At 41.3% G+C, this 26,895-nt stretch overlaps 1 protein-coding gene across 1 annotated transcript in view; it reads right to left on the bottom strand.

Annotated features, from left to right (window-relative positions):
- The window catches only part of PFDN1 (prefoldin subunit 1), an 81,943-nt gene that overhangs the window by 21,360 nt on the left and 33,688 nt on the right, over positions 1 to 26,895 (bottom strand). The window contains exon 3 of the mRNA XM_049786042.1: positions 22,011 to 22,095. Coding sequence (XP_049641999.1) covers positions 22,011 to 22,095 — 85 coding nt within the window. The remainder of the gene's footprint in view (positions 1 to 22,010; positions 22,096 to 26,895) is intronic.

The following is a 26,895-nucleotide window of genomic DNA, read 5'->3' as shown; positions in this document are numbered from 1 at the left end:
ATCCCATATTGTCCCCCGAGCCAGGAGCAATTTCTGACCACAGAGCAAGGAATAACTCCTAAGAGCACCTGGGTGTGCCCCCCCAAAAAAAAAGTACTTAGGGACAAAGATACATACATATTGATAAGGGGAACAATAGACCAAGAAGTACTAACACTGATCAACATTTACACACCAAATATATAGAATCAGCAAAATATGTAAGGCTTTTGCTCATAAACCTATAGAAACATATGGATGGAAACATGATAGCAGTGGGAGATTTCAACATGCCACTATCACCACTGGATAGATCCACAAGGCAGAATATTACAAAAGACATAAGAGCCCTAATTAAAATTTAGGACTCAATACATATTCTCAAAAAGCTGAATACACATTCTTTTCAAGTGCACATGGAACCTTCTCTAGGAGAGACTTTAGGACACAAGTCTAACTTACATAAATTCACAAATACAAGAATTATACCAAACATCCTATCAGACCATGATGCTACAGAAATCAAGATTAATTGTAAAAAGAAGATGTAGAGGAAAATATAACACCTGGAGACTAAACAATATGCTGTACAACAACAGATGAATCAAAGAGGAAATGAAGGAATAAAGAGATTCCTTGAGGCTAATAATAATGAAGAAACAAATTATCAAAATCTATGGGACACAACTAAAGCAGTAATTGGGGGGAACTCACAGCAATACAGGCTTACATTAGGAAAGAAGAAAAAGACAAAATCAACAACCGAAAGGCACACCTTAAACATCTGGGAAACCAACAGCAAAGGAACTCAAACACAAGCAGAAGAAAAGAAATAATAAAAACTAGAGCAGAAATCAACAATATAGAAACAAATATACAAAGGACTAATGAAACCAGGAGCTGGTTTATCAAAAGAATAAACAAGATAGACAAACCATTAGCAAGACTCACAGGGAAAAAAGGGGAAATACTCAAATAATTGGATCAGAAATGAAAGGGGAGAGATTAAAATAGAACCCCAAGAAATCCAATACATCATGAGAACTTATGAACAACTGTACTCAGTTAAGCTAGAGAACCTAGAAGAAATGGACAGATTTCTGAAAAAAAAAAAAAAAATATCATCTCTCAATATTGAGTGAGGAGGAAGTAGAAAGTCTAAACAAACCAATCACAAGTAAGGAAATTGAAGCATCAATTAAGAAACTCTCCAAAAATAAAAGTCCAGGACCAGACAGTTTTAGGGTGAGTTTTATCAAACATTCAGAGAAGAATTACCACCACTGATCCTTAGACTCTTCCAAAATATCAGAGATGGGAACCCTCCCTAATAACTTCTATGAAGCTAACATCACATTCCTACCCAAAGCTGACAAATATACATACTACCAAGAAAGAAAACTACAGACCAATCTCACTGATAAACATTGATGCAAAAATCCTTAATAAAATCTAGGAAACAGAATCCAACAACATATCAAAAAGATTTAAACACCATGACCAAGTGGATTTAGTTCCAGGATGCAAGGATGGTTCAATATACACAAATCAATCAATATCATATACCACATCAGTAAAAGGAAGGATAAAAACCACATGATCATACCAACTGATGCAGAGAAACCATTTGATAAAAACCACGTGCAAGGCAGACACCTCACCGCTTGCGCCTCCACTCTGGCCCTGGCTGTGAGCTTTTCATAGATAGTCGTTACTAACTTGAGGAAGGTTCCTTCCACACCTATTTGTTGAGGGTTTTCATCATGAATGAGTTGGGTTTTATCAAATGGTCCTAAATCTGCCTGTAGTAATTTGAGAACAGAGCCAGGAAGAACACCTGAGTGCCTCTGAGTGTGGCACATAAAACAAAATTTAGATGATCAGGATCAGAGATATAGTACAGGGGTTAAGGGCTTCCTTTGCATGTGGCCAACCCCATTTTGATCTCCAGAACCCCTCCCTGAACACCTGGGAATGATCTCTGCACATAGAATCAGGAGTAAGTCCTATGCAAGGAAGGGTGTTACCCAAACTCCATTCCTCCAAAAAAAGTTTAGGTGATATTTTCCAACTTAGTTCAAAATTTGATCCAACTTTTCACTACTTCAACAGAAGTTCAGGGTTGGAGAGATAACACAGTGGTAAGGCATTTGCCTTGAATACAGCAGACCCAGGACAGACGGTGGTTCGAATCTGGAATCCAATATGGTCCCCCAAGCCTACCAGGAGTGATTTCTGAGTGCAGAGCCAGGAGTAAACCCTGAGTGCTTTGAGATGTTTGGGGGAAAAAAAAACCAGAAACAAGTTCTTTCTTTGTTTTCCGCCAGCTAACTCTCGCCTTCCCTCCTAAAAAGGCAGAATTAACGCAGGCTTTGAATTAGAACTCTCAAGAAAATTGGGTAGACAAGTGTTACTTTTCTTCATAAGTTTTTAGATCTGGTTAAATTCAACCACAATGAAATCTGTCTTGTGCTACTTATAAAGACTTAAAGTAATGCCATTTCTGCCATTCCATGCATATCACAAGACTATCATCTATGTAAAGCATGGATAGTACTGAAGACTATGTTCTAAATTATACATTTGAAAGCCATTGGTAAAAATAATTCTTAGCTAGTTCATTAAATTAGGATTTGGTGATTTTAGAAATATCTACATAAGTAGGGCTGGAGAGATAGCACAGCAGTAGGGCATGTACCTTGCACACGACCAACCCAGGATGGACCTGGGTTCAAATCCCAGCATCCCATATGGTCACCTGAGTTAGGAGTGATTTCTAACTGAAGAGCCAGAAGTAACCCCTGAGCGCAGCTGGGTGTGCTCCCCCCAAAAAAGTCTAAAAGTAGGTATTCCCAAAGCATGCAGAAGTTTAAGTGCTCAAATCCCAAAGCATTTGGGCAAATGCCACCAGGATCTTCATTAATACATGTTTCCAGGAAATTTCCACCATAAATTCCTATTATATCTATATTTCCTTTAAGGCAGGTTCAGGACACACACACACACACACACACACACACACACACACACACACACACACACACACACACACACACACACACACACCAAAAAAGAACTGCACAAAGTAAAGGATTTTGGATGGGATTTCTAATACAAAAACTAATAAGAAATTTCACAAGAAAATACAGATAAGTTGATAGAAATATAACTACAAATTTGCCCCTAATTTTTATACACTCCCACCACGCTTAATGCTTGTCAAACCTAGTGTAATGATTCCTGGTGCCATGAAAAGTGTGTAGTCTCCGAGATACCACAAACATATGTGAGTACAACTACAGTGTATGAGCCCAATGAGCACAAATGAACATACAGTGGACTCTAGCACACAGGTACAGGAGCGATTTCTGAGCGCATAGTCAGGCATAACTCCTGAGCTTCACCAAGTGTGGCCCAAAAAAACAACAAAACAAAAAGTTTTTTTAATAAATTGCTTTATTTAAAACTGTTGTTTACAAAGTTGCTCCTAACACAACTATTTCTGGCAATGAATGTTCTGGCACCAATCATACCAGCAGTAACAATCCCTCTAACTATTGCCCCCAGTTTCCCACCCTCTCCTAAGCCTGCCCCTTGGTAGGTAAAAATAATTTACTTAATATTGCTTGTTACAACTAAATGGCAATAGAATTATTCAAAATTATAAAAAAACAAAAACCAAATCCAAAGCCAGTGACAACAGAATTGATACCCAATCTACAACACGCTAGACACAGAGGGGACCACTTATACTAGCAACCTCGGGGGTACAGGAGGGGGATATGGGATGCATGCTGGGAACAGGGTGGTGGGAGGAAAACATTGGTGGTGGGAATGCCCCTGATTCAATGTCACTATGTACTTAAAATATTACTGTGAAAAATTTATAATCCACTTTGGTCAAAATAAAAATTAAAGAAAAGGAATCTCATCAGCTACTTAGCTGATTAGAAAAAGCAAATTTTTTCTAAAAAAAAATTATAAAAAACAAAAAACCTCCATTAAAAGAAAACTTGTAAAAAGTCATATATCGAAATGGGATCATTATGTCATTAAAGGTTTACTAAGTTGTTTGTTGATAGTTGAACCTTTAATTGTTAGTTTTGTTTGTTGAGTTTAGGTAGGTTCTACGATAATTTCACATCTAATTTGGTGCATTCTGACTGGAAGGTAGAGCACAGCCACATGCAGCCAAACAGTCTGGGACTTCAAGAATCTGTAGAACTGGGCCAAAGAGCTGGCATGGCAATGGCTATAAATTGTGGATGAACATGGCTATCAGGGCTTCCAGAAGTAGAGGCACATGGGAAGAGGAGTTAGGCAGCCCACCCTGACTCCAGAGACCCCAGAGATCTCAGCCCCCAAATCCACATACCTGGAGTTTTTGATGGTTAGGTATCTATACAGAGATTAGTGGGAAAGTGGGAAAGTTGAGTCATTGGCATGGCACTGGTTATAGTGGGCGTGCATAATTGCCAGGATTTTAGGGACAGAGGACTTGTCCCACCTCACTTCCAAAACATCCATTTGATCAGCCTCAAAACTGGTTTATCCAGAAATTTTTTTGCAGCTTGGCTTACTTACCTCTCTTTCAAAAGTTAAATGAGTCTATGACATAGCCGATGAGAAGACATGGCGATGCTATGGATTGTGGGGATAACTGCCAGGGTTTACAGAAATAAGGAGGCACGGAGAGAAGTAACCCACCCTGAACAGAGACACCAGAGATCTCAGAGAAGGGGGTAAAAATTTAAATGAAGAAAATAGGGACCAAAGCAAAAATACAGCGGGTAGGGAGCTTGCCTTGCAGCAGCCAACCTAGTTCAATCTCCAGAATCCCATGTGGCCCACTGAGCCTGCCACGAGTAATTCCTGAGGGCACAGCCAAGAGTAACCCCTGAACACCTCTGGATGTGACCCAAAAACAAAACAGAAAAAAGGGGAGAAAATATTGCACTCAGAGCTGAAGCAATAGTACAGTAGGTGGGGCACTTGCCTTGCTCCCCAGCACTCCATATGGTTCCCTAAGCATGGCCAGAAGTGATCCCTGAGTGCAAAGATAGGAATAAGCCATGAGCACTGCCGGGTGTGCCCCTCGTCCCCAAAAATAAAATAAAATAAAATAGTACACACAGGTATAGAGGAGTCCCATGCATGTTTACTTTTATCAAATCTGAAATCATAGAGTTAGGGGAGGTACTAAATATAAAATTGCTTTTCTTCACACTAAGCTCCCTATTTCTATCCACCATTCTCTCCTGTTAATCTTCTCATTAGGCAAACTATGTATTTCCAATGTCAAAAGCTACATTAAAGGCTAAGAAATAACTAAATGAGTGGAGAGCAGATTTAGTCTGTGGGAAGCCAGCCCTGCATGGTCCCTGAACACAAAGAGTGGCCAACACACAACAGCAAGTGTAGCTCAAACTGTAAAAAAAAAAAAAATTGAGGCTATAGAGATACAGAGTTCAGGGGTAATTTCCTTGCACATGACTGACACTGGTTTGATCCCTGGCACCACATACAATTCCTCTATGACATTGCCGGGAGTGATCCTTGAGCACAGAATCATGAGTAAACCCTTAGGACAACTTGATATGACCCCAAAGCCCCAAGACAATAAAACTGCCACAATTAGTGGGGCCAGAGAGAGAGAGTATAGTGGGTAGAGAAACTGACTTGCATGCAGCCAACCTAACTAAGTTCTATCCTAAGCATCCCATATGGTCCTGAGCAATCCACAAATAACCCCTAAGTATTGCTGAGAATGCACCCCAAAAGTCACAATTATAAACTGGGGATGTGCCTCAAGTACTATCTTGCTTGTATTATTAGACCCTGAATCTGATCCCTGGCGGCAGATGCCTCCCCCTACCCCCAGTACTACCCTTCAGCATGACTAGGAATACGGTCTCCAACAATTAAAAAAAAACACACTGGAAAAAGACCAAGATCACTCAGTTAATTTCTCACACCACAGTGAGAGCATTCCTATGAGGCCCAAGCCGCTGAGTGCACTGCTAAGTGCTCGTGGATGAGTGAGCCCATTCGGTCTGAGGAAAGTGACTGCTCAAACAATATTCTTGTCAGCACTTTAAACAAAAACTCTATTCAATGAGTACGGCACCATGTTCTTCCTTTTGCCCTTTCTCCAGAGGAATTAAATTAAACAGATCACAGACTGTAGCAAGGGCTGCTTTAGAACATGTTGCCTCCCCCTTACTTGTTATTTTTAGCAATTTAGTCTGACAACGCCTGACAACTAAACATGCCTAGAATAGCTAAAGGGGGGAAGAGGTCTGGGATTTATCAGATACTACCAGCAAAAAACACTAGTCATCACTTCCTCCAACTCTAAGAATCATTTTCCATGTCTTTATAGTTTCACACAGTTTTAGCCGTTAGAGGCTCATATAAAAACAGGAGGCATAAAACTCCAGTGGAAACTGATTATGCTTCCTGACCTAGAGTGCCATTCCACCCTCACATGTGTTTTCTTAAAAACAAAAGCAGAATAAAACAAACTAAACTGTTATATATAAAACTTGAGAGTACAATGCATCCATGGTAATTCTGGAAAAACTCCCCAACAAAAGAACTATATACCAAAAAGAATGACTTCACAGTAACTGGTAAAATTCAAAATTTTTTACTATGCTGGTGGCAGATGAGAGATTTGTCTAAAAACAAGACAAAGTGGAATATTCAAAACTCTTTTCATTATAATTAGACATCTATAGAGTATACAGTTCCGTTCCTAGACAGTTTACAAATCAATACTATAGTAAAAAATTCTTTGAAAAATGAATAAAATGATGAAAGAACTGTGGCTAGAGAAATAGTACAGAGGATATGACTAATTCCTTGAATACTAATGACCAAAGTTCAATCCCCTGCACCCCATATGGTCCATCTATCCACAAGTAGTGATCCCTGAGTGCAAAACCAGGAGTAAACACTGACCACAGCTGGGTGTGGCCCAAATACTAAAATACTTCATTAAAATGGTAAAGGAAGAACGATAAAATTTACGTGGTATAAATACCTACACTCATATTAAATTTCACGAAAATGTATTTTATAACATTTAATAAATGCCAATTATAAAAATATTCATGAACATCCAAAAATCTGAATCACTTATAAATGCTTACTGAATAAATTTTCTATTACTATTTTAACTGTCATTTTGTAATTACAGTATAGATGAAATGCTACAAGTGAATAAAATTTTGTCTTCCTAATATTTTAATTCACTTATGTGAAGTTGTATTTTTATAAAGGTGATGCCTAATATAACTACAGGTAAGTATTCACACCAAGTCTGATGACCAGTAATTTAAGCAGTATGAAACAGGAAGCAGTGTTACATTGTATTGTATCTTAATACAGTATAATACAATACATTGTACAATAACCCCAACTCAATTCCTGGCGCCACATCTAGTTCCCTGAGCACTTCCAGGAGTGATTCCTCAACACAGAACCAGGAGTCAGTCTTGTACACTGTCAGGTGTGTCCCAAAACAAGAACAAAAAATTCCAATGATTTTTTTTGTTTGTTTTGGTTTTGGTTTTGGGTCACACTTGGCAGAGCTCAGGGGCTACTCCTGGCTCTATGCTCAGAAATCGCCCCTGGCAGGCACAGGGGACCTTATGGGATGCTGGGATTCTAACCAACGTCCTTCTGCATGTAAGGCAAACGCCCTTCCTCCATGCCATCTCTCCGGCCTCTCCAATGATTTTTTTTTTATTTAAAAAATAGTCTAGAATAGGGGCTGGAGAGATAGCACAGCGGTGTTTGCCTTGCAAGCAGCCAATCCAGGACCTAAGGTGGTTGGTTCGAATCCTGGCGTCCCATATGGTCCCCCGTGCCTGCCAGGAGCTATTTCTGAACAGACAGCCAGGAGTAACCCCTGAGCACCGCCGGGTGTGGCCCAAAAAAAAAAAAAAGTCTAGAATAAAAAGTAACTGGTTTTTGTTTTGTTTTGTCTCCACGTTTTCATTTCAAGGGGTCATTTCTGCTCTTCGGGTACAATTTTGAAAAAGATCCATGTTATTAGTGATAAATAATAAACACAGTATTACCTAATTCATCCTTCATAAGTTTATCCATAAAGCCAATGAAAAAGTCAAAAAAGATCTACCTAGCCCTTGAGTATACAGAAAGGGCCAGAATCCAAAATTTAGATTCTTCTAACTCAACAGAACAGATTTAAAATAGAATTTAAGGGACCAGAGAGATAGTTTTTCTTGGACATGGCTAACCCAGGTTCAATCCCTGGCTTCCCATATGATCCTCCAAGCTCCACCAGGAGTAATTCCTGAATGCAGAGCCAGGAGTAACCCCTGAGCATCGTCAGATGTGGTCCAAACCACCCCCCCAAATAAAATAAAACAAAAATGAATTTAAGGCAGTAAGGTGTTCTTCTGTAACCTCACAAGGTAGATATCTATATCTGTTGCTCATCTATCAGTCAAGAACTTATTCTTTTCACTCAGACATATACAGAATGGCTCATTGATATGTAGTGTTCATGCTGTTTGAACAACTCACTTCTAGCCAGTATCTATTAATTTGGACTAAACGAGACCTGTGATATGAGGACTGATCAGAGGAAACATCTGGGGTGAAGAAATGCATAGTACAGACCTTGCCTGACTGTCTAGTTTCAGGAGTGGGGAGGCATGCAGAAAATGAAAAGTCCAACCTATCAAAAGAAATCTTTATTTTCTTTTTTGGTTCTTGGGCCACCCTAGCAGTACTCAGGGGTTAATCCTGGATGTGCACTCAGGAGTCATTCCTGGGGACCATATGGGATGTCAGGGATCAAACCCATTTCAGTTACATGCAAGGCCAATGCCTTACCTGCTGTGTTATCACTTTGACCCAAAAGAAATTTGTTTTTGGTTTTTTTTGTTTTTTGTTTTTTTGTTTTTGTTTTTGGTCCACACCCAATAGTGCTCAGGGTTACTCCTGGCTCTGTGCTCAGAAATCGCTCCTGGCAGGCACAGGGGACCATATAAGATGCTGAAATTGGAACCACCGTTGGTCCTGGGTCAGCTTATTGCAAGGCAAATGCCCTACTACTCTGCTATCTCTCTGGCCCCAAAAGAAATTATTTTTGAGGCAACCTGGAATAAGTGGAGAAACTCTCTAATATAGAATAGAGGAGGCTACAGACAAATATTTATAATTAAGCATAGAGAAAACAATAACCCATATAAACATATAGTAGCAAAGCATTATTTTTTTATTTATTTATTTTTTTGGTTTTTGGTTTTTGGGCCATACCCAGCGGTGCTCAGGGGGTTACTCCTGGCTGTCTGCTCAGAAATAGCTCCTGGCAGGCACGGGGGACCATATGGGACATCGGGATTCGAACCAACCACCTTAGGTCCTGGATCAGCTGCTTGCAAGGCAAACGCCACTGTGCTATCTCTCCGGGCCCAGCAAAGGCATTATTAATGTGATGTCTGGGTATAGGTATAATGAATATTCCAAGGACGGGCATTATAAGTATATCTCAGGAAAAAAGGATAACTGAGTTATTGGGGAAGGGGGCCTATATTCTAGCCTAATTAGGATATAAGTATTTTCTCTGTAATCATAAAATGAGGACAGAGCAGTGAACTGATCAAAAGATTGCATATATTATTTATAATTACATATTTTACAGATAAATAAATGCTGTACAGTCTTTTGGGTTTTATTTTGGGCGTTTTTTTTCTTTTTTGAGTCATGCCTGCTGATGCCCAAGGCTTATTCCTGGAGAATTTAGGGGACCTTATGTGGTACCAGAGGATCACATCCAGGTCAGTCAGCCACATGCAGGACAAATACCCTCACCACATCATACAATTGCTCCAGTCTCAAGGCCAGAGTTTAAAGGTTTCATCTAAGTTGTCACCAGACCTAAACTATCCCTATGTCTACTCAGATATTTACATTTGGGCAAATAATACTTAGCTTATAAGAGAAGGACTGAGAAAAAGAGCTTAAAGAGCTAGAGCATGTCCTTGACAATGCATAGACCTCAAGTTCAACACCCTGGCAACCACCTGGCCTCCCAAGTACTACGAAGCATAGTTCTGGCTCCCAGCAACACTGGGGAAGCTCCCCTCACTCCAGGAATGAAACAAATTAGCTTACTAATGTACTGATGGTAACTAATGAAAATACTTCAAAAATATGGGGCTGGAGAGATAGCATGAAGGCAGTATGTTTGCCTTGCATGCAGAAGGACAGTGGTTCAAATCCCGGCATCCTATATGGTCCCCGGAGCCTGCCAGGAGCGATTTCTGAGCATAGAGCCAGGAGTAATCCCTGAGCACTGCTATGTGTGACCCAAAAACAAACAAAAAAAAAAAAAAAAGAAAAGAAAATACTTCAAAAATATACTCATCAGAAAATGCACATACGTGGGCTTTATTAGACTCGCATGTACTCTTCTCTGAAAGCCATCAGAGTGTGTGTGTGTGTGTGTGTGTGTGTGTGTGTGTGTGTGTGTGTGTGTGTGTGTATTCAATCTGCAGCCACATTAAGCTCTAAGACATCGGACAGAGTATAAATAGCTCACTATAAATTGTAGAGTTCCCAACAAACAGACTCCTTTAGTCTTAAGTCTAAAATAACTACAAACTATTTTAAAACAAACATCCATTTTTATAAATGTTCTGAATGCAAATGAATTCTATAAAGATATAAGAATTCATATCTGAAATCTCAATATACAGGATGAGAGAAATCATTTTACCCAGCACTCAAGTCAAGAAACACAATTTAAACTTGCTTTTTTCTTTTTAAATTGAAAAGAGAGATGCTCAGAGGTTCTTGGCTGTCTAGGAACTACTGAAAGGTGAACTCTCCATGCCAACTTTTTTTTTTTTTTTTTGGTTTTTGGGTCACACCCGGCGGTGCTCAGGGGTTACTCCTGGCTGTCTGCTCAGAAATAGCTCCTGGCAGGCATGGGGGACCATATGGGACACCGGGATTCGAACCAACCACCTTAGGTTCTGGATCGACTGCTTGCAAGGCAAACACCGCTGTGCTACCTCTCCGGGCCCTCCATGCCAACTTTTAAAGGTATTGTTCACTTCTCTGGGACAGAAAATGCTTGGATTTAAACCTTCATTGTGGTGGTATAGGTCGGATAAAAAGGTTAAAAGACAAGTTGAGCAAAAACTCTTTTGACTTGTTAAAAAAAATATAAATGAATCTGCCTGCCTGGAAAACCCAATTGTGATATATCCATATAAGAGAATACTACATAACAATGAAAACAATCCTAACCTCAAGTAATAAGATGGATGTACTTCACAAAACAATGCTGAGTTAAAAAAAAAATTGAAAAATGTACACTCAGCTGGTCCAATGGCAGTGGTTTATCAGAATTTATTAACATTAGTATACAAAAGTTGGTATATAACCCCCCCCACTGCTCAATTTGACTGGCTTTAAAAAAAAAAGAAAAAAGAAAAATGTATACTCACATAAATAATAATTACATAAAATTTAAAAACATTATACTGCTTGGTGATACATACTTAGATAGAAAATTATAGCAAGAAAAAAGTGTGGTGATTCAAGGCAGGGGTAGCACTCAGAGGTGGGATCAGGAAGGAACATCAGGAGGGAAGAAAGCATGGAGGAAGGTTTCTGGCATCTCGATGATACTTGACTTTGTGGCCTGGATGACGGTTATAGACACTTGCTTTAACTGCCTAGTTCTTTGTTTTTGTTTTTATTTTTTTTTGGGGGGGGTCACACCCAGCAGTGCTCAGGGGTTACTCCTGGCTCTACGTTCAGAAACCGCTCCTGGCAGGCTCGGGGGACCATATGGAATGCGGGATTTGAACCACCATCCTTCTGCATGCAAGGCAAATGCTCTACCTCCATGCTATCTCTCCGGCCCAACTGCCTAATTTTTATTTAATTTTTAAAACATTCTAAGGGGAACAGAGTAGTTGTACAGTAGATAGGAAGGGTATTTGCTTGCACACAGTCAACCTGGGTTTGACCTTCGGCAACCCAACATGGTCCCCTGAAGCATGCCAGGAGTGATCCCAGAACAGAACTGGGTATGACCCAAAAAACAAAGAAAAAAACATTTGGGGAGGGGGTACCTGAAACGTGGCCCTACTGTAACTTGTGGTGAGTGGGGTAAGTAAGAGGCAAAGACTGTGATGAGAGCCTTGGGCACTTTGGTGGTGATGAAGGTAACTATGTACTGCAAAATCAATGTTACCCAGAGATGGGAATTGAATCCAAGTAGGGCATGTGCAAAGCAAATATCCTATGCACAGTACTATTGCCAGCCCCTAAAAAATATTTTTAAACAAAAACATTCTATCATTGGTTTTTCTCTCATCTGTCCTTCACTTTTCATTGAAAACACATAAGAATCAGTGTCTCACCTCTACCCACTGAACTAAAGAAACAGCACATATATCCAACAACAGGTGAATGGATAAAGCTGAGGTATAAAGAATAGTGCAGATAAACTGTATAGCTGTAAGAAAAAACTTCACTCACTTGTGATACAGAAACTAGACAACAGATATATAGAGAATAAATATATTGAGAGAGATAGACGACAGGAATAGACAATAGTGAATAAAATACTCTTGGTCTTTGAATGTAAAACTGAGTATTGAGCAGTGGGAAGAGTAGAAATGAAAAGTAGGACAAGAAGTGGCATAAAGACAGCAATGGATGGATAGGAGAGTATAGTGGATAAGGTGCTTGCCTTGAAAAGAGTCAACCAGGTTCAGTCCTTGGCACCACATGTAATTCCCTAAGTGGTCACCTGCCAGGAGTGACCCCTGAGAACAGAGCCAGGAGTAAGACTTGAGTACTGCCAGGTGTGGTCCCCAAACAAATAAAAACAGTGGTGGAGGGACTTGTACAAAGTTACTTCATTTTACCACCAAAGTGTCCGTCAAAACCATGAATGATTTACACAACTGTAACCAGCAGTGAGTGTGGTGAGACCTGCAAAGGCACAGAGGTAGGAAGCTGCATGCCCCAAATCATATACAATATTATAAACCAATGTAAACTAACTTTCAAAATAGAGTTTCAGAGAAAAAGTACAGCAGATTCAGCACCTGCCTTACATGCAACTGACCTTGGCATCCCACAAGATCCCCCCAAGCACCACCAGGAGTAATTCCTGAGTGCAGAACCAGAAGTAACCCTGAGCACCACCGGGTATGACCCAAAAACAAAAATGAAAAGTCAGTGCCCATCTTATAACAGTGTGTGCTCAGCATCAACTTCATGAAAGGCTCCTATCATAAGCACATTTTCATTTCAAAAAATGAGAGGCCAGGGCCCAGAGAGATAGCACAGCGGAGTTTGCCTTGCAAGCAGCCAATCCAGGACCAAAGGTGATTGGTTCAAATCCCGGTGTCCCACATGGTCCCCCGTGCCTGCCAGGAGCTATTTCTGAGCAGCCAGCCAGGAGTAACCCCTGAGCACAGCCGGGTGTGGCCCAAAAACAAAACAAAACAAAACAAAAAAAATAATGAGAGGCCAGAGCAATAGTACAGCAGGTAGGGTACTTGCCTGGGACACTACTGGCCTAGTTTTGATCATAGGATCCCATATGGTTCTCTGAGCCCACGAGGAATGATTCCTGACTGCAGAGCCAGGAGTAACCTCTGAGCACCACCAGGTGTGGCCCCAAAAAACAAAAGTACTCGGCAAAAATGAGCCATCCATCTAAGTACCTACCAGTCACCACCCTGGCTATGGAAAAACTGACCCTGAATATGCAGAGTAAAAGATTCTCAATCATGGGAATGCTTCCAAAACATTCTCTCATCAGTCTCAGAACTCAGCCAAAGGAGTGTCACAGGCCCCTCCTATCTGAGTCTCTCATTCTATTTGTTTCAGGAATCACTGTCTCACAAGAACTGTTATTTCTGTGGAAATCAGAACTTTCATAGGTTCTTAGAATTTACTTATAGCATGGTTTGGACAGTGATTTCACAACGCTGGGGCTTTAAATGTATATGTCAGAAGTGATAGTAAGCAAGCTAGAAAATTCTGCGTGTCCTTCTGCCACTGCTTTCCCTCCACCACGTCTGCCTCCCCCTAGCAAAGTGATTTCCTGCACATCACACTCAAGCATAGGCTAAAACAGTCAAATACTGAGGCTAAATGTGAGCCCCTGGTACACACATGCTTGTCTGAGCACTACAAACCCTGGGAAAGCACAATAGGAATATGTGCAAGAACCAGGACTAAAATATGACCCAGCAAACATGCATGTAGCCCCCACTATCACAATGATAACAAAGGGGGAATAAACAGGGAGTTAAAAATAAAAAACAAGGGCCGAAGAGCTAGCACAGTGGTAGGGCGTTTGCTTTGCAAGCAGCTGGTCCAGGATGGATGGTGGTTCGAATCCCGGCATCCCATCTGGTCCCCTATGCCTGCAGGAGCAATTTCTGAGTGCAGAGCCAGGAGTAACCCTGAGCAGTGCCGGGTGTGACCCAAAAACCAAAAATAAAATAAAATAAAATATAAAACAAGTTAGGTGATATTGTTATATTACGAGTTGACTATTGGGCCCGGAGAGATAGCACAGCAGCGTTTGCCTTGTAAGCAGCCGATCCAGGACCAAAGGTGGCTGATTCGAATCCCAGTGTCCGTGCCTGCCAGGAGCTATTTCTGAACAGACAGCCAGGAGTAACCCCTGAGCAATGCCGGGTGTGGCCCAAAAACCAAAAAAAGAGTTGACTATTAGAGGCCGGAAAGATAGCATGGAGGTAAGGGATTTGCCTTGCATGCAGAAGGATAGTGGTTCAAATCTCGGCATCCAATATGGTCCCCTGAATCTGCCAGGAGCAATTTCTGAGCATAGAGCCAGGAGTAACCCCTGAGCACTGCCGGGTGTGACCCAAAAACCAAAAGAAAAAAGAAAAAAAAAGTTGACTATTAGGTGCCAGAGTGATAGCGCAGCAATAGGGCATTTGCCTTGCACACAGCTGATCCAGGACAAATGGTGGTTCAAATCCTGGCATCCCATATGTGCCTGCCAGGGGCGATTTCTGAGCACAGTTAACCCCTAAGCACCATTGGGTGTGGCCCAGAAATCAATCAACCAAAGAATCAATCAATAAATAAAGTTTAGAAGAACTAGCTAGTTCAGATGTTCTTCTAAAGGTAAAGTCTGCACTTGAGTACTTAATACAACGCCCCACAAAGGGCAGAGTTCCAGTATCTACCCTGACCTCCACCAGACTGGTTGACAATGTTGGCCCAGCATTAAAGATCTATCAAAGCTTAACAAATTTTGTGGGGGAGCGAAGAGGTTTGGAGTCACACCCAGCTATGCTTAGGACTTATTCCTGGCTCTGCCCTCAGGGATCACTCCTGGCAATCTTGGGGGGCATATAGGATGCCAAGGATTAAACTTGCATCAGCCACATGCAAGGCAAATTCCCTACCTGCTGTACTATAACTCTGGTTTCAAAAGCTTAATTAACAAATTCTTTCCTTTTTGGGGGAGCCGGTGGGGTTGGGTCACACCCAGTGGCACTCAGGGGTTACTCCTGGCTCTGCGCTCAGAAACCTGAGCATGGGGGACCATATGGGATGCTGGGAAACAAACCGGAGTCCATCCAGGGTTGGCCGAGTACAAGGCAAATACCCAAACACGGTGCTATCACTCCAGCCCTGGGATGCTGTTTAATGAGAACCATATCTACTGTTGCTGTGGGGCTATGGCCATTCCTGGCAGTACCTCACACTTGCAATGCATGCATTTGCCCACTGAACCATAATCCTGGCTCCTGTGGCATTAGTATTTCCTGCCCTGTCCAAATAAATTGTTTGTATCGTTTGTTACTTAAAAGTGCAAGAGTCAGTACTGGAGCAATAGTAAAGATGGTAGGAAGTTTGCCTTGCACACTGCCGACCCAGGTTCCAGCACCAGCAGCACATATCATCCCCCATCATCTACAGCCCTGAGCAGAGCTAGGTGTGACCCAAAAGCAAAAGGAAAAATAAGACATTCACATAAAGACATCCACGTATTTCAAAGAAACTAAAAAGCATGAAAGACAAAGAAAGACTATTTAATCTGCCATAGAGAAAAAGACAAAGGAACAATAGTTCCATAGATGACGATTTCTCATCAGCAACACTGGAAGTCCGGAAAAATCAATGGTGCACCAATGCAACCTTGAAGTGAAGAGAAATGCCTTAAAAGTTCAAAGCAGGAGCCGGAGAGGTGGCATGGAGGTAGTGCATTTGCCTTCCATGCAGAAGGATGGTGGTTCGAATCCTGATATCCCATATGGTCCCCTGTGCCTGCCAGGAGTGATTTCTGAGTGTAGAGCCAGGAGTAACCCCTGAGCGCTGCTGGGTGTGACCCAAAAACCAAAAAAAAAAAAAAAAAAAAAAAAGTTTGAAGCAAAATGAAACCTATTTTCCCATTAAGGGAAAATGATAGGTAAGTAACAGTTGCTACTTGGAAAATTGGAGTTTATTATGGTTTCCTTATAAATAAGACCTTTAATTGTTCATCTGAACAATTATATAGGAATAATGAACACTCATTGTACTTGGAGAGTGGTCTCTGGATACCACTCGCCCTATATCTGCCACATCTCTCTCAGTAATTAACAAAGCAGGGAGAAAGAAATGAGCAACACAGGAGAACTGGGCACCTCAATTATCAATAGGAATCTGCAAGAATGCACAAGTGGGTATTGTATGCAAACATGTCAAGCTGAAGCAGAAATAGACTAAGATTGTTTCAGGGAAGAGAACAGAACACAGTGAATGACAAAATTAAAAATACAGGCTCCCCATCAAAATATGGGGATAAGAAATGGACAGACATTTCCTTAAAGAAGAAATACAAATGACCAAAAGACACATGAAAAAATGCTCCACATCACTAATCATCAGGGAGATGCAAATCAAAACTACAATGAGGTACCACTCTCATGCCACAGAGACTGGCGCACATCACAAAGAATGTCAATAAGCAGTGCTGTCGGGGATGTGGAGAGAAAGAAACTCATTCACTGCTGGTGGGAATGCCACCTAGTCCAACCTTTATGGAAAGCAATATGGAGATTCCTCCAAAATCTGGAAATTGAGCTCCCATACAATCAATCCAGCTATACCACTCTTAGGGATATAGCCTAGGAACACAAAACTACAATACAAAAATTCCTTCCTCCCCGGTGTCCCATATGGTCCCCCGTGCCTGCCAGGAGCTACTTCTGAGCAGACAGTCAAGAGTAACCATTGAGCACAGCCGGGTGTGAACCAAAAAAAAAAAAAAAAAATCCCTTCCTCACACCTATATTAATTGCAGTGCTATTTACAATAGCCAGATTCTGGAAACAACCAAGATGCCCTTCTACAGATGAATGGCTAAAGAAACTGTGGTGTGTGTGTGTGTGTGTGTGTGTGTGTGTGTGTGTGTGTGTGTGTGTGTGTGTGTGTGTGTGTGTGTGTGTGTGTGTGTGTGTGTATTTATATTCATGAAATTTTATTATACATAAATGTACATGGAATCTATTATGCTGATGAAGCAAGTCAGAGGGAGAGAGATAGACACAGAATAGTCTCACTCATCTATGGGTTTTAAGAAAAACTAAAGATATTACTGTAATAAGGCCCAGAGATAATAAAGTTAAGGGCTGGAAGGACTGGCTCACAATTTGAAGCTCACCACAAAGACTTATGAACACTGTTAGGGAAATAACTACACTAACAACTAACATGACAACGTTAAAGAATGAGAGTAGCAGAGATTTAAATGTATTATCCCCTTTTCTGCAATTAAAATAATTAAATCTTGGGGCCAGAGAGATAGCATGGAGGTAAGGTGTTTGCCTTTCATGCAGGTGGTCATCAGTTCGAATCCCGGTGCCCCATATGGTCCCCTGTGCCTGCCAGGAGCAATTTCTGAGCCTGGAGCCAGGAATAAACCTGAGCACTGCCGGGTGTGACCCAAAAAGACCACACACACACACAAAAAAAATTAAATCTTTAAAAAAAAGAAAAGAAAAGAATGAGAGAAGTGCGAATACAGGCAGCGGCGAGGGAGGAGGGGGACATTGGTGGGGGAATGTTGCACTTGTGAAGGGGGTATTCTGGGTTATGACTAAAACCCAACTACAAACATTCTTGTAATCATGGTGCTTAAATAAAGATTTATAAAAATATACAAATAAATAAAAAATACAGGCTAGGGGCCTGAGCAGTGGCACAAGAGGTAAGATGTCTGCCTTACCCATGCTAGCCTAGGACAGACCAAGGTTCGATCCCCAGTGTCCCATAAGGTCCCCCAAGCCAGGAGCGATTGCTGAGTGCCTAGCCAGGAGTAGCGCGTGAGCGTCACCGGGTGTGACCCAAAAACAAAAAACAAAACAAAACAAAAAGGCTAGCAGGGCTGGAGCAGTGGCGTAAGTAGTAGGGCATCTACCTTGCAATGTGCTAACCTAGGACGAACAGCAATTGGATCCCCAATGTCCCATATGGTCCCCCAAACCAGGAGTGATTTTTGAGCGTATAGCCAGAAGTAACCCGAGTGTCACTGGGTATGGCCCAACCCCTCCCCCAAAATGCAGGCTAGGGATTGAAATGATAGTACAGCAAATAGGGTGCTTGCCGTGCATGCAACCACCCCAGGTACCCCTTTTGGTCCTCTGAGTATGCCAGAAATTATCCCTGAGTATCGCTGTGTGTGATTCAAAACAAAAACAAAAAAATGCAGGCGAGGAAGGCTGGAGAGATGAACAGTAGGTAAGGCACTTGCACAGTAGACCCAGGTTTGATCCCCTGCATCAAATAAGATTGTCTGGGCATAACCAGAGGTCATTCCTGGAGCCAGGACCAACCCCTGGCCACTGCTGGGTGTGGCCCCAACAATCAAAATAAATAAATTACAGTACTGGAGATATACTAATAAATGTTTTAAACTGTATCTTTCTAAACTACAGTTGTTTAAATTTTTCCCAGTAGTAGTAGAGCCTACATGCTCCCAGGCCATGCCAAGTTGGTGACCCTCAAAATTTCCCAGAGGGAAACAGGCACTGCCTCACCAACTCAGCACCAGACTGACTCAGATTCGGAGGCTGTTCCTCAAAGAGTCCTCACAGAAAGCTGATCAAGTGACCTATGAAGTAATTGTAGCCACCCCCATCTCAGGAAATCTCAGTCCTAAAGAAATAATAAGCAGTTTATGTATCCAGTCCAACATTTACTATATACAGGATGGATTTTCCACCAAAGTCCATGAAGAATATCTCATTAAAAATCTTATTGTGGGGGGCTGGAGAGATGGCATGGAGGTAAGGCGTTTACCTTTCATGCAGAAGGTCATCGGTTCGAATCCCGGCGTCCCATATGGTCCCCCGTGCCTGCCAGGAGCAGTTTCTGAGCACAGAGCCAGGAAAAACCCCTGAGCACAGCCGGGTGTGACCCAAAAATCACAAAAAAAAAAAAAAAAAAAAAAAAAAAATCTTATTGTGGGCCCGGAGAGATAGCACAGCGGCGTTTGCCTTGCAAGCAGCCGATCCAGGACCAAAGGTGGTTGGTTCGAATCCCGGTGTCCCATATGGTCCCCCGTGCCTGCCAGGAGCTGTTTCTGAGCAGACAGCCAGGAGTAACCCCTGAGCAACACTGGGTGTGGCCCAAAAACCAAAAAAAAAAAAAAAAAAAAGTCTTATTGTATAAGGAAACCATAACAAACTCCAATTTTCCAAGTAGCAACTGTTACTTGCCTAGCATTTTCCCTTAATTTTTTGTTTCTGAGGTTGGAGAGAAAGCATGAAGGTAAGGCATTTGCCTTGCATGCAGAAGGATGGTAGTTTGAATCCCAGCATCCCATATGGTCCCCCGAGCCTGCCAGGAGCAATTTCTGAGCATAGAGCCAGGAGTGGCCCCTGAGCGCTACCGGGTGTGACCCAAAAATTTAAAAAAATAAATAAATAAAATTTTTGTTTCTTCATTGCAGTATCACCTTTCAAATATATTAATTATGGTTTATTACTCAGTTCTTATCTAGAACCTAGCCTATCCTAAAAGAATTTTAATGTATGGAGCTGGGGAATAGTTCAAAGGCTACAATGTGTGCCTTGCAAGAGAAACCCTGGGTTCAATCCCAGAACCATCTGGAATGACCACAGAACACCAGGCTAGTTAGTGGGAACAGCCCAAACAAAAACCAAAATCAAAAAAATAAAGCCTATAATGTGTATGATATGTATCAAAATTCTTTAATAATAAGTATCATGACTCAACACTTCTATAAATCTATTCTTTAAGCAAACAAACAGAAAGCACCATCTACCCAAAATGCAATGAGGCTACTATTAGTCCCTGGCTCAACCCACACCAGGAGGGTTCATTGTCACCCACTTTGAAAAATACCAACCTAAACAGACATTATGTGGACCAGAACAATAGTATAGCAAGTATGGATGGTGTTTGCTTTGCACACAGCTGGCCTGGGTTGCGTTGCTCACACCCATATGTTCCTCTGAGAACTATCAAAAGTGATTTCAGAGTACTTCCAGGAGTACGCCCTGAATACTGGTAGGTGTGGTAAAAAAAAACAAAACAAAACAAAAAAAAAAACACACACACACACAAAATAATAATAACAATAACAACAATTAGATATACTGGGGGCTGGGGGAAGCAAGCACACCCAGCAGTGCTCAAAGGTTATTCCTAGTTCTCTGCTCAAGGGACCACATGTGGTACTGGGGATCCAAGCCAGGGCTGTAACCAATGCAGCTACATGCAAGGCAAGTGTCTTCCCTTCTATACTTCTCCAGCCCCATAAAGAATGGCTTCCTTTTTTTTTTATTTTTTGGAAGGGGGAAAGGTTAATGTCATACCCAATGGTACAGTACTCAGGATTTGTTCTTGGCTCTGGCTCAATAATCACTCCCCAGTGGTTCCAGGGATTGAAGAGGAATCAGCTGTGTGCAAGCGGGGGAGGGGTAAATGCCTTATCCCTGTGCTTTCTGACCCTTTTAATGTTATTGTTGTTTGTTTGCTTGTTTGTTTAGGGGCCAACCTAGCAATACTCAGGGGTTACTCCTGGCTCTATACTAAGGAATCACTCCTGGTGGTACTTGGGAGACCATAATGAAATGTTAGAGATCAAACCCGAGTTGGCCGCATGCAAATGACCTATCCACTGTACTGTCTCTGTGCTTTCTGACCCTACTTGTATATCCCTTTAAGACATGCAATGGAGAAAACACATTAAATATAACAGCATATTATCTTCAAAACTCTCTATACCCAAGTTGGAAAGATGGTACAACAGAATCACATGCCATAAAGGAAGCTCAGGTACAATCCCCAACACCACGAGGTTCCCTGAGAACTAGTGAGATATAGAATCTGCTATACCCAAGCACTGTCAAGGTAACTGTTGGTCCCCAAGGACTGCTGAGCTAACGCACAGAACCTTTCTCCCTAAAACTTTGTTTTTGATCACGGCATGCCACGAATTTGAATGCTTCATAACTCTAATAAAATTGAAAAGATAAAAATCAGGACTAGAGAGAGAGTTCAATGGACTGAGTGTATGCTCTGAACACAGCAGGCCTGTGTCTGATCCTGGCACCATTTCACAGTTCTCTTAACACTGGGGAAGCACCCCTAAGTAACGAGCCAACTATGGTCCCCAATTTGTCAGGTGTGGCTCCAAAACCAAAATAAAATAAAATAAAATAAATTTTTTTGGTTTTTGGGTCACTCCCAGCAGCATTCAGGGGTTACTCCTGGCTCTATGCTCAGAAATCACTCCTGGCAGGCTTGGGGGGACCATATGGGATGCCGGGATTCAAATCACCGTCCTTCTGCATGCAAGGCAAATGCCTTAACCCCATGCTATCTCTCTGGCCCCCAAAATAACAAAATTTTTAAAAGAAACAATATGATGTGACTTTAGCAAACATACTGTCATTTAATATGACAGAGATAATTACTTGTTTTCCTAAAAGTTGACTGCTGCTATTAATACCCACTCCACTTACTTCCAGTTCTTTAATTTTTTCTTCTGCTATTTTCTGTTTCTCCAAAAGTTGGTTGTGAATTACTTCCTTGGATTGAAGAATAAACCTACAAAATACACACACAAAAAAAAGTTGAAAGCAGTAAGCCACATGACTACTGTATTCATTAAATTAATGATTAAGTAACATAAATATTATACAAAGATTTTCCCAATTCAAAACAAAATTTACTTTTAACATGACAAAATCAATAAACCATCACAGATTTAAGGCTAAGAATGAATGAAGTCTTAAATTTTAAGTAAATTCAGGGGCCAGAGATATAGTACAGCAGGTAGGGTACTTGTTTTGAATACAACCAACCCAAGTTAGAGCCTAAGCATCCCACATAGTCCTATGAGCATCACTAGGAGTGATTCTTGAGTGCTGAGCCATGAGTAACCCCTGAGCACCACCAGGTATGGCCCTAAAACAACACAAAGAGACCCCCCTCCAAAAAAAATAATAAGGTGCAAGAGCCACTTAAAAATTTGTTAATTGGGGCCAGAGATAGCTTGGAGGTAAGGCATTTGCCTTGCATGCAGAAGGACGGTGGTTCAAATCCTGGCATCCCATATGGTCCCCCGAGCCTGCCAGGAGCGATTTTCTGAGTGGAGAGCCAGGAGTAACCCCTGAGCGCTGCCGGGTGTGAGCCAAAAAACAAAAAAAGAAAGAATGTGTTAATTAAGCTTTTGGAACCAGAGCTATAGTACAGCAGGTAGGGAATTTGCCTTGCATGCGGCTGGTGCAGGTTTAATCCCTGGCATCCCATATGGCCCCCAAGATTGACAAAATTGATCCCTGAGCACAAAGCCAGCATAGCTGGATGTGGCTCCAAACCAAACACACATACGCACACACACACACACACACACACACACACACACACACACACACACACACACACACACCACACACACACACACATGTGCGCAAGTGCGTGCGCTTTGATAGATCTTTAATGCTGGGTCAATATTGTCAACCAGTCTGGTGGTGATAGGGTGAAGGTCAAGGTGAGTACTGGAACTCTGCCCTTTGTGGGACATTATATTATGTACTCAGGTGTAAAGACAAGTGCAGACTTTATCTTAGGAAGACCATCCTAACTAGCTACTTCTAAAATCTCCATATTTATGTTTTAAAACTTTGGAATAACCCCTTAACATTGCCAGGTGTGGCCTCCAAGCAAAAAACAAAAAACAAGTAAACTCAGTCTTCTTGACTAAGAAAAAGGCTGAATTCAAGATTCATGAAAAATGGGGAGAAAAAACATAAAAAGATAAAAAAAAATCTATCAGAGAAAAATTAATTTTTATCATTTTAGTTATCTAATACATTATATAGTTTTTTTAAAAAAATAATATTTATAAATTACAATTCTTTCTCTTTTCTCCCCATCCTTTTAACATGGTAACTCATGACCTTTTCAAGTCACAATCAAGTACTGTGTTAGGATCAATGCATTAGTGTTTATATGAGTTTCTCACACAAAAAGCGCTGTATAAAGCCTAATATCTTTTTATTATTATTTCCAGTGGATATAATATCTCTGAAAAGCTCAAAATGCACAAGTGGAAAATCTCTTTTTTTCCATTTTCCATTTTATAGTTAGGCACATTATTTACCACTGTTGAGGTTGAAAACTTTTAAAAGTTAACAATGGTTCAGTCTGTGACTTTTATGTTCACAATTCTTGCCAAAGGGAACGGAAGAAAAAACTATTTTATAGTTTCAAGTAAATGAATTGAAAACATTTCCCTACCACTAAAACCAAGGGGAAAACTTCAATTATTCAAATCTCTTTCAGTATTATCCAGAATCAATAGTAAATTTCAATGAAAAGCTAAAATTAGAATCAGAGAAATAGAACACAGGTTAAAGCCCTTGCTTTGCATGTGGCCGACCCAAGTGTAATCCACAGCACCAAATATGGTCTCACAAGCACCATAAGGAGTGATCCCTGATTACAGAGTCAGGAGAAAGCCCTAAGCACCAATAATTGTGGCTTAAATCTTTCTCCCCACAAAAAAAAAAAAAAAGAAAGAAAGAAAGAAAAGACAAAATTACAATTAAGCAAACTGTTTCTCCTCTTTGCACAATCCAAGAATTCAGAAAAATAAAACATCATCTCAACAACAACAAAAGAACAAGAAAATATCAAGGTAGCAATACAATTTCCTCCATAAACCTCACAAAACCAACATTTTTAAGAGAGTTAGTCCCAAAAGGATCTATTTATTATAGGTAAGATTTGAAAATAAAAACAGGCCAAAAGAGAGCTCTGCCCAGATACCTGCAAGGAAAGTGCTTTTCCACACACCCTTACACATGAATCTACCTTCACACAAATATTAACACAGTCTGGTGAACTTCTCTTTTACTTCATTAATTATTAAGCTCAAATCCTGATGCAGACAGTCCAGACCATTTAGCTGATGATGATTCTAGTCTTCATTTAACTTGACATTCTATAAAAATCATAAACTTACTTTTTTTTGGTTTTTGAGTCACACTCGGTGGTGCACAGGGGTTACTCCTGGCTGTCTGCTCAGAAATAGCTCCTGGCAGGCACGGGAGACCATATAGGACACCGAGATTCGAACCAACCACCTTTGGTCCTGGATCAGCTGCTTGCAAGGCAAACGCCGCTGTGCTATCTCTCCGGGCCCCTCAAACTTACTTTCATGCAAGAATCACTGTGTAATCTTTATGACTAAAATATCACAAAAAAGTGGCTATTTCTGGGCCCGGAGAGATAGCACAGCGGTGTTTGCCTTGCAAGCAGCCGATCCAGGACCAAAGGTGGTTGGTTCGAATCCCGGTGTCCCATATGGTCCCCTGTGCCTGCCAGGAGCTATTTCTGAGCAGACAGCCAGGAGTAACCCCTGAGCAACGCCGGGTGTGGCCCAAAAACAAACAAACAAAAAGTGGCTATTTCTTATAAAATCATTACTTGTACTTTCCTCAGAACTTATCGATAACTTTCTTTGAGGTAAGAAATTTTAAACCGGGCCAAAAAGATAGCATGAAGGTAGGATGTTTGCCTTGCATGCAGAAGGACAGTGGCTTGAATCCCTGAGCGCTGCTGGGTGTGAACCCCCCCCAAAAAAAGTTTTAAACCATATTTTTTTCTAGGAGACACCATGAAAAAGTATTATAAACCTAGGCCCAACAGTCACCAAATTATGTTACTAGATACCTGGTCTAAGGAAAGTGTGTTAGGCATAAAATTTTCAGAGCAAAATATATATTTTAAATAGTGTTACCTGCACTCAGTGTGTAGTAGTCTCAAATAATAAGTCTTCAGACATTATCTTTACTAGTATCAGGGAAATCTTCAAAGCTAAGATTAGATGTCATCATTACTTGTGTGGCCTTTTAAAAATAAAGCAATAAAGTATCTGAACAGATACTAAATCCCTTGAGCAGAAAATAAAATTACTAGAAAGCAAGAACATACAACAACAAAAACATGTTTTTCCATGGTCACACACCCAGAGGTAGCTATATTGGACTATGACAACTCTGAAGGCCAGGGAGAAGTCACCGAAACAGGCCACTCTACTATAAGCACAGGGATACCTCGGCCCTTGAAGTTTTAAACAAAACTAAGGACTGAGTAAACTCGGAAAGTTTACTCTAAGAGTAGTTACACTGGCAGAATTCAAACAAGAACACTGGCAAAAATTTCAATTTTAGGGGGCTAGAGATAGTACAGTAGGTAAAGTGCTTACCTTGTACAATGTTAACCAGAGTTCAATCCCCACCATCCCATGTTGTTCCCCCAAACAATGCCAGAAGAGATTCCTGAGTGTAGAGTCAGGAGTAACCCCTGAGCATCACAGGTTTTGGCCCAAAAACAATAAAATCAAAAAATTTTAATTTTGGACCTAGAGCGACAGCACAGCAGTAGAGCGTTTGCCTTGCACAAGGTTGACCCAGGACGGACCTGGGTTTGATCCCTGGTGTCCCATATGGCCCCCTAGCCATGAGCAATTTCTGAGCGCATAGTCAGGAGTAACCCCTGAGTGTCACCGGGGTGGCCCAAAAATCCAAAAAAATGGGGCCCGAGAGATAGCATGGAGGTAAGGCATTTGCCTTTCATGCAGGAGGTCATCGGTTCGAATCCCTGCGTCCCATATGGTCCCCTGTGCCTGCCAGGAGCAATTTCTGAGCCTGGAGCCAGGAATAACCCCTGAGCACTGCTGGGTGTGACCCAAAAACCACAAAAAAAAAAAAAAATCCAAAAAGATTTGTGTGTGTGTGTGTGTGTGTGTGTGTGTGTGTGTGTGTGTGTGTGTGTGTGTAAAAAAAAATCCAAAAGAGATTTTTTTAAGTGTGTGTGTGTGTGTGTGTGTGTAGATTGGAAGTGGCTTAACATCATTTGAATTCTCAAAGGTCTCTAGAAAATATCGTTTTGGGGAGGGTTGAGAGGGCCACACTTTTCAGTACTCAGGGTTTACTTCTGGCTTTGCACATAGGAATCACTTCCTGAAGGCTCAGGGAACCATATGGGATACTGGTTATGGAACCCAGGTCAGCCCCATAAAAGGCAAGCATCCTACCCATAGTGCTTTCCATCCAGCCTGGTCTCTAGAAAATCAAACATCAAAAGGCAGTGAATTAGGGGCCGGAGCGATATTACAGCCATAAGGCGTTTGCATTGCACATAGCCAACATAAAATGGACCCCAGTTTGATTCCCGGCATCCCACATGGTCCCCCAAGCGCCAGGAGAGACTTCTGAGAATAGAGCCAGGAGTAACCCCTGAGGGCTGCTGCTTATGACCCAAAAACAAACAAAAAAAACAAACAAAAAAGGCAGTGCATCAGTTTTTTTGGTTTTTTTTTTGTTTTTTTTTTGTTTT

The sequence above is a fragment of the Suncus etruscus genome, chromosome 14 (assembly GCF_024139225.1).
Source record: "Suncus etruscus isolate mSunEtr1 chromosome 14, mSunEtr1.pri.cur, whole genome shotgun sequence".
Taxonomy (NCBI): domain Eukaryota; kingdom Metazoa; phylum Chordata; class Mammalia; order Eulipotyphla; family Soricidae; genus Suncus; species Suncus etruscus.
This window is presented reverse-complemented; position numbering and strand designations above follow the sequence as displayed.